Raw genomic sequence first — 15,512 nt, forward strand, 5'->3', positions numbered from 1 at the left:
AGAGCTTGTTGATACTTTACCAGAAGTATTAGTCATTAGAGATTTTATAAAAATAAATTCATAAATTGACATAATTTTATATATTAAATTTACTTTATAAGAAAAATAATTTTATCATTAAACGTATCCCATCAAGTGCCGACAGTTTATGATTGACTCCCACACTCTTTCTTTATTTAGTAGGGAATCTCTCTGACAGTTAATACAGCAAACATGATAAAAACACCGGATCAGACCAGTTGATATTTTTATAAATTGGAGACCCGGTTTGAACCAAATTGGATGGGTTGATATTTTTATAAATGTATGTATGTGTATATATATATATATATATATACATACACATTTTTAATTTTATATATTATATATTAAATTGCTAATTAATATATCATTAAATTTTTTCTTTATTATTCCTATCTATTAATATAACATTTGATATAATATAAAATTAATATTATAAATTTTAATATAATATTTGATCATGATATAACATAAAATTACTATAATATTAAATTTTACTTAAGTATTAATAATAAAATTTTTTGTTAGTACCGAGGCTCTGAGAATAGCGTCATTTCTACGGTAGTAAACGACCCACTGCGACCCAAAGTCACAGCCCCTCCTCAATCTCACTTTGATTCGCTCAGACCCGTGCGACTCACAACCCTCCTCAACCACCATTGCCTCGCCATCTGCCATAATCATCCCTCTTCGTTGGTTCCTTCTTAGTTCTCCTCCAGGTATCCAACATAGAGGTGTCAAATTGTGTTAATAGATTGTGTTCGTATCATGTCAAAACATATATATTATACTATATAAGTCAACCCTAACCCGATCCGTTAAATTTATCGTATCAAAGTTTCAAACCCTAACACGACCCATTAACATAATGAGTCATGTCGTGTCAACTCGTTTTGACCCATTTATGTGAATAGGTTAAATAAACCCAAAATTAACCCGTTTGACCTAGTTAAATTTAGTATAATTTTATATAAATGTTAAAATCACAATATTTATAAAAAAAAATATAAAACTAACTACAAGTCTAAAATTACAATCCAAACAGTAGAAATATCGAAATTAAAATCTCAACAATTTTATTTTTTAGGTATAAGGGTATAATTATAATTTTAAATTTCTTAACGGGTCAAAACGGATTGACCTGTTATCAACCCGTTAAGCAATCGTGTCTTAATGGGTCAACCCGTTTTGATCCCAACTCGTTAATGCTAAATCCTAACTCATTTTTATAGTATCATATTCGTGTTGGGTTAACGGGTCATGTCACATATTGTCACCCTTAATCCGACGTATCCCTCTTTGTATGGTTTCAAAAATCTTAGATCTATTATTTGATGGATGGAAATCTTTTTTTTTTTTTTTATAGGGATGGATGGAGATTTTGAGTATTTCTTTTGCTTTTTTTCATTTTTGGAAGCGTTAGGTTTATGCCTTCTGAAACTAAAAGTGACGCAATTTTAATTACTTTATCTGGATTTTGCTTTTCTTTCTATTCTTTGGTTTGGAGATGTTATTGTAGCTTGTGATCTGGTTTATTATTTGACTTGTAAGGTTGCGAACCATGGCTGATTTGACTCTTTGAGGAGCATGTCGTTGAATTTTGTTAATTCCCACTACCAGAGAAACTGTTGTAATGATATTCTATGCAAATTCCTGGGTTGATTTTCTTGTATTTAGACTTTTTTTTTTTTTTTTTTTGAAAAAACTGCAATGTTGTAGTTGGGAATTTTCTAAGTCAGAAAAATTGGACAGAATCGGAACTGGAAAAACTGGTTTCGGTGATGAATTAGTCTTGTATCGGTTCTTTCATTTATAAAACCGATGTATAACGGTTATACATCGGTTCGGTTCTAAAACATATCTAAAATTGAACCAAACCATACTAGTTACACCCTCAGTTCAGTGTCATTATTTACAATATGAGTGACAACTATTAAACAAGACAAAGTGCAATAAGCTATTGACCAAAATTTTCAGAAAAAATATAGAGCCGTGCTACGTACATTCCCCGTTGGGGGCTTGCGTGCGCACGACATGGATATTTATGTCATTTTCCTAATAATTTTAGTCAAATGTAAAAAATACCCTCCACTTTATCTTCCTCCCTCAAGCAATGTGTACGACATAACTCTCTGCACTTTCATTCTTTTGGAGGATAGATCTCGCTACATACTGGAAAGATGTTAATCGCCGTATTGGAACTACCTACCATGAACCTTCTACCCCGAAATCCCACCACTTAGAGTCCATAGGAGGTTGCGAGATGGGAACTATCAGGGCAACACCCTACCATTATACCAAGGGGAAGGGGAAATTACAGTAGGTTTCTATGGAATCCGATTCCTCTTGCTCTTGCTCTAAGTATATGGGACAATCTGACCTCTGGTATTAGGTATCCGGAATCAGTCTCGTTAATTAGCAATTTATCTCTTGCCATTAGCGAATCCCTTATTTATTTCTGGTAAAAGGAATCTGTCCAACCTCTATCGGGCATCGGTTGTCCAGTAGTTTCAGTGCAAGGCAAACAAAAATGTTTCAGTGCGATTTGACTCAAGAGAAGGAACTTGAACAATTAAAATAGTGGCCAAGTTAAACGACGGTTTTTACTTCTATGCATTTTTTACTTAAATGAAACGAAGCGTTTCACTTCTTGTGCACGCAGGCCTCCAACTGGGACTGCGTCTAGAATTTTTCAAAAATATATTCCTAATGAATTGGTAATAAATGAGATAGGTCCTTTTGGAAGCAAACATGAAGTTTGGAAATGCCTTTTGCATGTAATAATTCTAAGGAGATGTTTGAGGAATGAGATATGATGAAATTTTTTTGAATAATAGTAAGATGATTTGTGAATACTAGTGAAATAGTTTGAGTTAAGTATTTTTTAGAATTTGGAAAATGAGGGAGAAAAAATTGAATAAAAAATATTATAAAGTTAAAATATTATTAGAATATTATAAGATGTTAAATTATTTTTGTTTGAAAGTTTAGAAAAATTATAATGATTAATTTGAAAGTATTTGTGTCTGAGTGATATTTGGAAAATAAATAAGATGAGATGAGATGAAAATTATTACCAAATATCCTATATAGTTTATATTTAAAAAAAATCATAAACAGTATATTGAAATTTATTAAAATCTTTATAAATTATAAGAACTATGCTCACATATAAGGTGGAATAATGGTTTAATTTTAAAAAGTGAAAGATATATCATATAAATATCGCAATATTTTATATTTTTTGTGTATAATTTTAAGAGAAATGTTAGATTTATAAAAATATATTATAAAATAAATCTCAAAAACTGATATAGTCAGATTTAATAAACTATATCTATTCTCTAATAAAAAAGTGTTTTGCAATAACAGGTATAGACAGACTTTTATCAGATTTTTTTTATAAATTGTTTTTGGTTTCTCTAATTTTAAACATTGCGTTTGGATGTAGAGCATTTTTGGTATGTTTGAATTTAAAATTTATTTCAACTCAACTCACTTTAATTTATTTCATTTTATTATTATAATTTTTTAAATTTTATATAAAATATAGTAAATAATTTAATTTTTTTTAAATTTTAAAATAAATTTTTTAAATTTTCATATAAAATATAATAAATAATTTAATTTTTATTTTATTTTTTATAAATCATCAAAATTCAATTCAAAATTTAAATTAAATGGTTTCGTACAGATGAAAATACCTCTTACGTACTCGTGCCGATACTCTCTCTCTCTCTCTGTCCGTTTCTCTCACTCCCTCTCCGATTTCGCCCCTCTCTCTCTCTCTCTCTCACGGTAATTCCGCTCTCGATTCCATCTCTCGGTTTCCTTGTCCCGCTTTTGGTACTATTATCTTTTTATAAATTTCAACTTTTCCTCTTGCTGATACTTGTTATTTTAAGTTTGTTCTTCATGAATTCCGTTGTTTATCAGGCTGATTTTATACAATCGAAATGCTTATACCATGACTGATATCGATTTTAGCATGTTTGGGAGATTTTTTCTGTTAGGTTTTCATGAAAACAGAGTTAAAAAATATGAGTTCTTAAGTAAAATGGAAAGGAGAGTTTGGATGCAACTTTCCTGTAATATATGTTATATAAAAATTTGTTTTTAGTTTGGAATGTTATTCGTGTTATGTGCAATTGTTTGATGGTGTTAGTACTGCCAGCATTGAGATAATATATGGGACTTACTGTCTTTAAAAGTTGGTCATTTTCTGAAATTGAGGAAAGCATTAGGGTTTTTACCAGTGGATTGTAGTGTTGTATGGTGTCTCGTCGGTAATTTTGAGAATAATTCTATCATCTTTTTGGGCATATATTACTTGTCCTGGAAATATTCCGTTCACTGTGACGATGTCCATTGTCCCTGGTGTTGCAAAGTTTTGTGATTCTCATGCTTTGCACCTGTACATGTGTATCATTAAAGCCATCAATAATAAACCAGCCCCAAAGTACATATATGTAGAAGAAACACAAAAATAATGAAGTCTAGAAGCATGAGAGAATCGATGAAGTGTGTGTGTGTGGGGTGAGCCTTTATTTGTTATAGAGAGTGCAAATGTCGTCTTATTTTATTTATTCACAGGGGTTGAAGACACGGGTTTGCATAGTTGTATAATGTTTTTCAGCTTTCAGGATTCCTCTAACATGGATTGGTGATAATAAGTGTTGGGGCGTGATTATCTGATGTGAAACCCTATGTGGTGAAGTCTCTCTCTCTCTCTCTCTCTCTCTCTCTGGTATTATCTTCTTTTCATTTCTGACATATTTTCCCTGAGAAATCATATCATTTGACTGATAAAATAAGCACACCAGCTGCTTAAGACTATGTCAAAAGCCCACCATGACAGCTACATGCCCTGTTCTCTTTGTAACCAGCTTAATAATTACACTACATGCATAATCTTTTTTCTGTACTTTTATTTATCCAAAAAAATAGACATTGCATATTGTGATTATTTTTCATCAAACCTATGTTTCCCCTCTATGTTTTAAAATCCACCATACCATTTTTCCCTCTATGTTTTCCTTGGATCAAAGTGAATTTTTGCCTTTTTAATTCAACTATTGTAGAACAAGTGCATCTCGGTTCTTCTTCTTACTGATTCTTCAATACTTTTGCTGGGACTTTGTTTTGAGCATTTCAAGGATGATATCATTTGTGAATAGTGAAAGCAAAGAGCATTCAGAATTCTCTGTTGCACTAAAGGTGTAATTACCAATTCAGTTTGTGCAACTTCTTTGGGTATGATAACTCCTATTTCCATCCATTAGGGTGCAGCCTAGTGGTCAACTGGTTGATTAAAAAAAATATGAGTTCTATTTTTTAAATTGCTTGTAGCCTGTAATTTGGCTTAAGATGTTTTTAAGTTGTGTTTACCATGCTGTGTGCCATATCTCGTGTTTGATGATGATAACTTTTCTAATCCCACACTGGACATCTAGTTTTCTATATTTAAAGCATTTTTAATGCCCAATTGGACAAATGATATTTAGAAATAAAATCTGGTTTAGGATTTTTTGATCAGATCATTATAATTTTTTTTTAAAAATTTTGTAAAGGACTTTTTCCGGCAAGTTTTGCTCGCTGGAAATAGTTTTTGGGGCATCATTTCGATTTGGTCATAAAAGTGTTTGATAAAGTTCTGAATGAAAATCTATGACCCTTTTTGCTTGCAGAACTGCGTAGTGCTGTGTCGTTGGATATGGATATTGATGTAGATCATTATGGTGTTCTTGGGCTGCTCTCAGGTGAGGAAGGTGCCAAGCTTAGCGTGGATGAAATTAAGAAGGCATACAGATCAAAGGCTTTGGAATTGCACCCGGATAAGAGGCCAGGCGACAAGCAAGCCCTTGCAAATTTTCAAAGGCTCCAGTCATCCTACGAGATTCTCAAGGATGAAAAGGCCAGGAAACTGTTCGATGATCTTCTTCGGGTTAAGCGTGAGCAACAACATCGACGGTCAGAGCAGGAATCCAAGCGTGATGCAAAGAGACAGAAGATGTTTTCTGACCTTGAGGAAAGGGAGCGGGCAGCTTTTGCTCCTGACCCTTCTGCAAAAGAGCGAGAAGAAGAGGAGAGAATTGCTAAGAAGTTGAGAGAAGAGATTGCAAGAATACGAGCAATGCATGCAAGTAAAGGGGAAAATATGACATCGGCTGCAAGAAGAGAGTTCCCAGGCGTGAGGAAGGAGAGTAAAGGTACTGCTAGGCCTGGGGTGGATAAGGAGAAGGTTCTTAAAGTTTCATGGGAGAAGATAGGTGAAGATTACACAGCAGAGGGGTTGAGAGAGTTGTTTTCAAAGTTTGGTGAGGTGGAAGATGTTGTCATTAAGAGTGCTAAGAAAAAAGGTTCAGCACTTGTTGTAATGGAGAATAAAGATGCGGTGGTGAGTTTGATAAGATAATACTATATATTCATCCTCTGAGGTGTAGTAGTGCTTTTTGGTTCTTTGATGCCACTGATGTTTGGTTTTCTTTTTTCTAGGTTGCTGCTACGGGAAGTGTGTCTGGTCATCTTTCTAATCCATTGCTGGTTTTACCTCTTCAACCACCAATGGTGACAGAGGCTCCAAGTGCATCAAGATCTGCAGAACCTGATAAGCTGAGTAATTTGGTTGGGGCTGGTTATATAGCATTTGAAGATGCTGTTTTAATGAAACTCCAAAAGGTTAGATCTATGTTTTTTTACTATTGAAGACTGTATTTTTATTTGAAGTGCTATCAAAAGTTGGTATTAGCTTGATGAACTTCACATAGATAAGATTGTTTGCAATACCAACTGCTGTAGTCCAACTTCAGTGACTTCTTTTTCGTACGGCATGGTTCTTTTTTAACTGAAGATCGTAGATATTTTTCTACTTTGACTTACAATAGGACACAAGTAACTTGCTGTTATTGTTTTCCTTCAAAATGTCAATATTAACAGCAATAATCTAATACGCTCATGATGTAAATTACATGTTTGCATTTATCAATGGGTATCATAATTATACCAGTACACGTTGTCTGATGTTTAATCAGCTAGGTATATTACTTTGTAGGACACGTTTAAATTTCTTTTAATGTTTTAGAAAGTGGTGTAAGAAGATACTGTGAAAAGTATCGTATCTTTTTAAAGCACTCCATTACATCCTTATTTTTCCTCCTCTTACTTCGTTTGCTTCTGTGATGAGCAGGCTGCAGAAAAAAGGAAATGACATGCAGGACATTAAAGAAAGTTCTTGTGGCACATGAGGGAATGCATCTTGCAAATTGATCTTGTTGCGGTGCTGCCAATGATTGAAGTACCGAGGCAAACATCTCGAAGATGGCATAGACTCGTGCCATCAATCGACTATCAAACAATAAGTTGTTCCACATTTCAATATCCAGAAACCATTCCCAATTATCCTGAAACAGCTATCATCCCCTGAAACAACAGCAGGCCAGCTTGTCACATGTATTACCAGTTCCTAACTTATTGTGTACAAATCCAAACATTTTTACCGATGGAATTTGCCATTCTACTCTAGTGTTCGATATTGGAAATTCAGTATCGGAAAGGGTGTTTGCTGTGGTGATTAAGTAGAATTGTTCACTGTTGAATTTGGGATGGACATTGACTTTCGAGTGGTATGAATTGTCACACGCACGCACGCACGCACGCATTTTGGTCTGGACCTTGTTTTCTTTTCTTTTTTATCTTTTCCCAACTTTTGTCGGCTGCCTTGATTCTGTGGCAAGTTTCACTGGGGCCAGCTATTTTGCTTTAGCTGCTGCTTTAATACGTGACCGTGTCCTAATTGTGGCGTGGTTGGTATTCTGTGCCATCAGCTATGTGCACATTTTAATGCCTTTCAAGTCGTCTTCCCACTATGGGTCTTATACAGTCACGATGTTTCTTGAATATACCAATAATCTTTCTTCCGAGTCTCAGATATTGGTTATCTTCACAATTGTTACAACATTGCGAGGTTTATGTTAAAAACCTTTTTTCATGTGATAATTGTATGCCTTACATTGGACTCATGTTAAAAACCTTTTCATTCGATAATTGGGGCACATTAGATGTTTTAAATATCGTTAGTTCTGATTAAAGGTTTATGGTCTGATTGATATAATTCTTAACGTTCAAAATGGAAGTTTGGAGTTTGAACCCTCCTCCCCAAATATATAAAAAAATATGGTTACTATTATCAGTAAGTTCTTATATTAATACATACTAATTTGCCAACATTATAAAGAAAAAAAAAGTAATAAAGGGCTAAAAAAAGAAAAGGAGTAGGTAACTCTAAGCAGCATCGCTACAAGGATAGCCGCCCAATCCGAATTTTAATGACCGTGGCAATCTAGATACTTCCGACAACTTGCAGGGGTATTATCGTCACAAGAAAATTACAGTAAAACGCTTCGTTTCGATTGGGAATCTCTTTCCCCTCCCTGTTGCAACCGCCTTCTTTTCAAGTTTTCTTTCCTTCCTTTCCCCTAGGGTTTTTTAAGTGCGTTTCCTTCGCACAAAATATGCTGCAGAAAACCCTTTCCTCTCTCTCTAATTAATCCAATTACCCTCTCAAACCATGGCCTGATTCAGCTCCTCTTTTTTTTTTTTTTTGGTAATAATCCTTGCTACTCGACTTTCATCTTTATTTTTCATTTCTACCCTTGTAGCTGTAGTGGTTGGGTTCAGGTACTCCGTGGCGCGTAAAGCTTTCAAGTTCAATTACAGATTCTGTTTCTTTTGAGTTTTATTATGGTTTTGTTTTTGAATTCGTGTATCAGCTGTTCAATCTTAGAGTGGACGCTCTTGTTTTATAGATTTGGGGGGAGGTTTTGTTATTTGTGCGAATCGCTATTTGAACTATTGGATTGCCATGCTTATTTGGATTTGAAAGTCAAATTTGTGTATGTGTGTGGTTGAGGGGTTTCTGTTTGCTGTTTGTGACTCGTCTAGTTAAGTTTAAACAACATATGAAACAGCATATGCAGACATAAATACTCGCAAACATATGTATTTGGTAGTTGGAAGCTGCGGTACATAATTTAAGAGTTGTGGGGGGGGGGGGGGGGGGGTAAGGGTCGAGGCAGGATTCAAAGTGTTACTTGCTAGAAAAGCTTCTCTGATGGTTTGTTTTTGCTGTCCTTAGTTATATAGTGATGCCGTTTTTGGTACAATAGTCGACTGATCGAGGGGATTGGGATCTTTAGATTTCCCATGGTACCTCACGTTGGAGCTCTTCAGGTGCTAATCATTATCTCCGATCCAATGGTTCGGACTTCTCCATCTCATAATAAAAATTAATGATATACTATGAAGCAAGGAAAAATTAAGGATATTATATAATTGTAAATGAAAAGATGAAAAAATTTGCATGGAATGGGCGACTATTCCCTATTTTGGTTAGTGTTTTGAGGAATAGCTATTCCCTATGGATATCATCCATTCCCCAAAATGAGGAATGCATTTTTTTAAACAAATTTACAAACTCTCAAACTAAAAAGAAAATCCTTGACATTTGGGAGTTGGCCCCCCACAAAGCAGTGGGGGGGTGGTCAGTCCACCCTTGGAATCGGGATTTGGTGTTGGTTGGACCACTCATGTGCTGCATTAGGGGTGGTTTTTTTTTGGGGGGCTTGGATACTTTAGGAATTTGCATTAATTCCTATGAGAAACTTATCTATTGCCACCAGTCAAAAGATAGGAACCTCCATTTCCATTCCTAAAGGAATGGGAATAGGCATTGCTCAAGAATAGGAATACTCATCATCCTATTGGATGTATTAAGTTTTTGTGAAATTAGAAGGTTATCCCTCAAGGCTGAGTAGGTTTTCATTCCCGAGGGATAAAAAAGTTTGATCGATTCAATAGGATATATTTCACAGCTTTTTTTGGTCTGGAATTGGTCTTTGGGTATGCTATCCTTGCCACCCCACTTTCTTTTCTCCAATTAACATGCTGATTGCCTTCTAATGGAGCTATCTGAGATGGATAAACGTCTTGAGCTCCTTTTGGCGTCTTGTTATTTGGGAGTTCGTTACTCTCTGTTAAGTAGAAATTAAAAGTGCTTAGTGTTTCCAATGTAATGGTTTGCATTTCCCTGTTATGAATCTTGTCAGCATAGTTCTCTTAATGCCCCTTTTTTTTAGTAGGGCATGTTGAAATGTAGTGTATGCTTACTTTTTATTTCTCATGTATAGGGGTGGCAGTCCTGGAATGGAAATGTATAATGTTTCTGAACATGGAAACACAGAGACTTATCTGGTACTTCCTCAATAATTGGCAGAATTTCTTTCTTTTTAGCCATCCCTTAGTCAATTATTTGTTCAATGGTCTTGTAATGTCAGTTTTTGTATAATTTTTAGTTAGGTAGACGTTCAATAACATCTCCATGCATTGAGTTTTAGATTCAAGGTGCTGAATCAAACCCACACCTGACAAATCCATTACTTGAACAAATTGGAGCCATGTACAACGAAGGAGCCCCTGAATTTGTTGTTGATCAGGGCTTGTATTATCCTGCTGCCACCAACTATGGATATTATTGTACAGGTAAACTTCAATGCCCTATTTTCAGTAGACTAGGACTGTGCCTGGTAGTTTCTCACTTTTTGTATCTTGTTCATTGAATGTTGATAGGATTTGAATCACCTGGTGAATGGGAGGACCACCAAAGGATTTTTGGTGTAGATGGTCCGGATATTCAGTATGCGGTTAGTGAAATCTCTCTCTCTCTCTCTCTCCCCCACCCAACACCCACACCCACACTTAAAACCTATCAGTTGTTAATTGATAACATGGAAGATGTTGCTGTTCTGAACTTCAAATGATTCTGCTTCAGGGTGCACAAAATGAAAGTTCGCCTTATGTATATTATACGCCTGGCTATGGATATGCACAGTCGCCATACAACCCATACAATCCTTATATACCTGGTGCTATGATAGGTGTTGAAAGTCAATTTGTAGGGGCACAGCAGTATTACACTATCCCCCCTTATCAGAACCCTGTCTCTCCTCCTGCTTATGTTCCCTTCTTCGTTCAACAAGATATTGTCCCTAGTACTTCAGCCGAAACCTTGTATGATACCCGTGCATCAATGAATAGGCCTGAAGGAAGAGGTTTGAAACAGAACTTCAGTTCAGCTACAGGAGCCCTGCCTAGGAACTCCCTAAAATCTGTTCCGAATCAGACAAGTTCCCTGGACAGGGTATCAGAAGGCCCAAGAGCCCATGTTGGACCTAGCAAACAATCTACAATACATGGGAGTGCTGTTGGTAGTTTCCCCTCTCCGGTTTCAACGAATGTTCTTCAGGTATGATGTTTTTGCTTCTGTCAAAGGTCTTAATAATTCCCAGCCCTACCTTTCATCCCCCCCACCACCCCCCAAAAAAAAAAAAAAAAAAAAAAACCCAAACATAAGAAGAAAAAAGTGGCTCGATGTCCTATACAGATCCCTCCTTAGGGGCTAGTTAGAGCAAGAATAAACATTAAATTAGGTGACATTAGCTAGTAATTTTTATGTGTCAAACTATCTATAAAAAAAATTCATGTGTCAAACTGTTTGCATTCATACTGTGGTTCTCTTTCGTACTTCTGATTCTTCATTTCTATTACAGAGTAGAAATGCCTCTGGCTCAGTTCCAGCCGTGGATAACATTTCCAATGGAAAGGTTCTATCTCATCAAAGCCAATTGAAAGTAACTCTCCCTATCGGTAATGGTTTATCTGGCTTTGGATCAAGTGCTTATGGACAGGCTGGAGGGGCCAAGATACGGCCCAAGATCCATGTTGGTAGAGCAATGAATGAGGCAATTGGAAGCCCAGATGCATTGGGTGAGCAGAATCGGGGCCCTAGAATTAACAGATCAAAAAATCAACTGGCTGTCAAAGCCTACACAAACAGGGCTGGAGAGGATGTGCAGGGAAATATTATTATCTCTACTGATCAGTATAACAAGGATGAATTTCCCATTGATTACGTGGATGCAAAGTTTTTCGTAATAAAATCATACAGTGAGGATGATGTGCACAAGAGCATTAAGTATAACGTTTGGTCATCTACACCCCATGGAAACAAGAAGTTGGATACTGCTTATGAAGATGCGCAGAGAATAGGTGCAGGAAAGACTAGAAGCTGTCCTATCTTCCTCTTCTTCTCTGTGAGTTTTCTTATTGTATAGTATGGCTATTTATTCACATTGTTACTTCGCAGATTTCTCTATTCTCTGCCAACTTTCTGAAGCAGAAAGTGTCTTCTTGTTTTATGAGCCGTACTCATGTTAGGTTGTTTTGAACAGGTTAATGCAAGTGGTCAATTCTGTGGTGTTGCAGAGATGGTTGGCCCAGTTGACTTCAATAAGGATATGGATTTTTGGCAGCAAGATAAATGGAGTGGGAGCTTCCCTGTGAAGTGGCACATCATCAAAGATGTCCCGAACACCAATTTTAGACACATAATTTTAGAAAATAACGAGAACAAACCAGTGACTAATAGCAGAGACACACAAGAGGTATGTCTACCTGTTGGGTTTACTGCATTGGGTTTCTTTAGGAAATATTTTAAATGTGGCAGCGTACTGTGGTAGAACTTCATTCGGTTTTTAGTTGGACATCATACAATTTATGGCTTCACTCATTCAAGTGGTTTGTTTTGTTTTGCATTGTTTGCTCGATTTTAGTGGGTTTGTGCTGACCAAGATGTGATGAACCCACTGATAAAAAGATGTGATGAACCCATCATAGACCAACATGGTTTATGAGCCATTTGGTTGAGACATGAATATGCCATTATTGCTTTGAATGTTGTAGAAAATTTTTCTGGTAATAAAATATTTTATTCATTATGGAAAATCAGGCATAACCCAAGTACACAAGAAGTACATAAGAGAAAACACCTGATTAAGAGGAAGAAATAGATACAAGGAAATCATAAAAATCAAGTCCATTGAAGTCAATAACTTTATAACCCATTGGAATACTGTCTTAAAAAAGAACAATCTAATCTCCTCCTGTGAGCGTTACCTATCTTCAAAATTCCGATCATTTTGCTCCTTCCATATGCACCATAGAATAAAAATAGGAATCATCTTCCACACAGCTGCAATTCGTGAATGCCACAAATCCTTCTCCAGCTGGCCAGAAGCTTGGCCACTACTGCAGGCATAACCCAAGCTAGTCCCATTCTTCCTAAGAAATCATCTCATAAAGCCCAGGCAACCTCACAATCGAGTGACAGATGATTGAATGTTATAGAAAATACCTGATATATGCGTTTTTTTTTTTTTTTTTTTTTTTGCCCGTGAACAATATTTTAGACATTGACCCCAAAATACTCAATTTTTGGGTTGGCTATTCCTTTTCACCATTCAAACGTCTATGGGACAATTTTTTTTTACAAGTATCTGGGACAATATATCTAAATAAATAAGGTGAATTTGTGATTTTTAAGAGCCTTAGTCAATGCTCTTTCATGACCCCTATTTTGTTCTGTTTCCAATATTTTATCAGGATGTGTCATTTTTATTGTAATTAATTCAATTAAAATCCTGTAAAAGCATATTTTACCATGTTCTACCCAAGGCCTTTCTTTGCCTTTGCTCCTCTGGATAATCTCTTTTTAAGTTTTGCTTTCATCGGATCATGCGCTTATTTATCATCATCATCATCATCAAATAGCTTCTTCAAGTTGAACCGTATTTGTTGCTGCATTAATTTTTAGATCTTGCAAATTACAAATTCGTAGGCAAATCATAGATGATGGCTTGGTAAGATGTGTGGAGGGCATCATAATTAGAGACGGTTGAGTTTATGAGACAAATTGGAGCACTTCACATAGATGTAATGGAGGAGACAATCCTAAATAGGGCTGACTGGGAAAATGTGATATGTGCAGCCAACCCCTGGTAGAGAGGACACGGCTTCATTGAGTGACAATTAGTAATATACAACTTTTCTTGATTTGAATTACCCTGATTTTGGGGCTTGGGTCTGTCATTTGAAATGGGATATTTTCCGTTCCTTTCCCCAAAAGTGACCCTTTAAACAAATATTGTTGCCATGCAGATAATGCATAAGAAAGGTCAGGAGATGATGAAGATCTTCAAAAGTTTCACGTTAAAGACGTCTTTACTTGATGACTTCATGTACTATGAAACTCGTCAGAAAATCATGCAGGAAGAGAAAGCCAGGTTACTTGTTAAAAGCTTTGATGGTCCTTATTTTGTACCTGCATTGGATCCCCCTCGCAAGCTAAATAGTGCTCTTGAGCTACCTCCAAGTGAAGTTGAAAATACTACCAAGCCCAATGATGGTCCAAAAAGCTCAATAAAGATTGGTGTCTTTGCTCCCAAGCAGGTTTCTTATAATTCTGATGTTACCAACACAAGTATCGAACATGGAAATGCCGAGCAAATTGCAGTCAAGGCAAAAAATGATGTTGTATCTACTTTAAAGATTGGTTCGGTTACCATAAGCCCCAAGCAAGCTGAGCCTAAGCCCTTGCCAGCTGCCGGGATGGCTAATACTGAATCTGTTGATGTCGTAACTGTAGGCTCGGTGCCCATCAAAGTTAATGGATTTGCTGAATCTGGTTTTCTAACAGTTGGGACCATTCCGCTTGATCCCAGGGCACTGCAGCTTGAGAAGGGGAGTGGTTCTGTCAACAATGGATCCCAACGTTAATGATGCAGAGATTTTTCATGGCATTCGTTGTCTTGGGAACTATTTTGTTGGAGGATGTTCTTTCTAGCTTTTGTGCAGGCAGATTAATGTCAACATCGAGGACATCATACTGAATCGCCGGGTTTTATTCGTTGATAAATTGAAATGCTTGTTTCGAATCATCTTGATTGGTTTTCACTCCCTCCACGTTTGCTGCGGTTGTTTTGATCCACGCTTACACTCATGTCTTGGTTTTCTTCTGGGCTTCTTTGTCGTTGCTCTGCTCGAATCAAGTCGAATACCTTGTAATCTTTTCTCTTGCATTTTTTCTCTTCCATCAATATATTCAAGATTAAAAAAAAAAAAAAAAAAAGAAAGAGCAGAGAATTTTCTGTCAATTTCTATTTATGCATGCTGAAAGTTCATGATTAAGGCTTATGCATCTCTTCTAAAAGAATTGCTGTTTGGAACCTCTGTTGTGTTGGGAAACATTCCCCATGTGTTTCACTTTGGTTTATTTTTTGATGTCTGAATAAGACATTGACTTAAATTAAAAGTACAATAAGAGGGGATGAAAAATCCCAACAATTATCGGCAGAAAAAAAAAAAAAAAAAAAAAACACACACACACACACACAAACAAACAAAATGAACTTTGAAAGTTTTGGTCAGGAAGAGGCTGTCTTGATGGCAGTTGCATACGTTGAAGCAGAACTCAACAATGCACGAACATTGCAACTATATTTAACGAGGTAGTTGAAAGATCTTCTCTTCCACCCCGCAAAAATGGTATCCAGTCTTAGGGATGGGCAGAGGGGCTTCTTTGCCCCGCAAGGCAAGACACT

At 36.1% G+C, this 15,512-nt stretch overlaps 2 protein-coding genes across 9 annotated transcripts; both read left to right on the forward strand.

Moving 5' to 3' along the window:
* Nucleotides 1–3,717: 3,717 nt before the first annotated feature.
* Nucleotides 3,718–7,883, forward strand: LOC121237874 (dnaJ homolog subfamily C member 17-like). 5 transcript variants are annotated; one of them, XM_041134813.1, is made up of 5 exons: nucleotides 3,718–3,819; nucleotides 4,665–4,732; nucleotides 5,709–6,418; nucleotides 6,517–6,699; nucleotides 7,208–7,883. In XM_041134813.1, the coding sequence occupies exons 3-5, from the start codon at nucleotides 5,735–5,737 to the stop codon at nucleotides 7,226–7,228; spliced, it is 888 nt and encodes a 295-aa protein (XP_040990747.1). In that variant the 5' UTR covers nucleotides 3,718–3,819; nucleotides 4,665–4,732; nucleotides 5,709–5,734; the 3' UTR covers nucleotides 7,229–7,883. The 5 variants fall into 5 exon arrangements, with proteins under 5 accessions (XP_040990747.1, XP_040990730.1, XP_040990722.1 ...); XM_041134788.1 differs by having other exon boundaries at nucleotides 3,753–3,819; nucleotides 4,658–4,732; XM_041134796.1 differs by lacking the exon at nucleotides 4,665–4,732 and having other exon boundaries at nucleotides 3,727–3,819.
* Nucleotides 7,884–8,448: 565 nt separating this feature from the next.
* On the forward strand, nucleotides 8,449–14,979 carry LOC121237550 (YTH domain-containing protein ECT1-like). Of its 4 annotated transcripts, none has more exons than XM_041134349.1 (8): nucleotides 8,449–8,621; nucleotides 10,205–10,269; nucleotides 10,413–10,557; nucleotides 10,645–10,718; nucleotides 10,847–11,320; nucleotides 11,625–12,167; nucleotides 12,306–12,518; nucleotides 14,071–14,979. In XM_041134349.1, exons 2-8 carry the CDS (start codon nucleotides 10,222–10,224, stop codon nucleotides 14,686–14,688), a joined length of 2,115 nt encoding a protein of 704 aa, XP_040990283.1. In that variant the 5' UTR covers nucleotides 8,449–8,621; nucleotides 10,205–10,221; the 3' UTR covers nucleotides 14,689–14,979. The 4 variants fall into 4 exon arrangements, with proteins under 4 accessions (XP_040990283.1, XP_040990277.1, XP_040990292.1 ...); XM_041134343.1 differs by having other exon boundaries at nucleotides 8,449–8,617; XM_041134358.1 differs by lacking the exon at nucleotides 8,449–8,621 and adding an exon at nucleotides 8,679–8,697 and having other exon boundaries at nucleotides 10,206–10,269.
* Nucleotides 14,980–15,512: the final 533 nt, after the last annotated feature.

Source organism: Juglans microcarpa x Juglans regia, chromosome 1D (genome assembly GCF_004785595.1).
Source record: "Juglans microcarpa x Juglans regia isolate MS1-56 chromosome 1D, Jm3101_v1.0, whole genome shotgun sequence".
Taxonomy (NCBI): domain Eukaryota; kingdom Viridiplantae; phylum Streptophyta; class Magnoliopsida; order Fagales; family Juglandaceae; genus Juglans; species Juglans microcarpa x Juglans regia.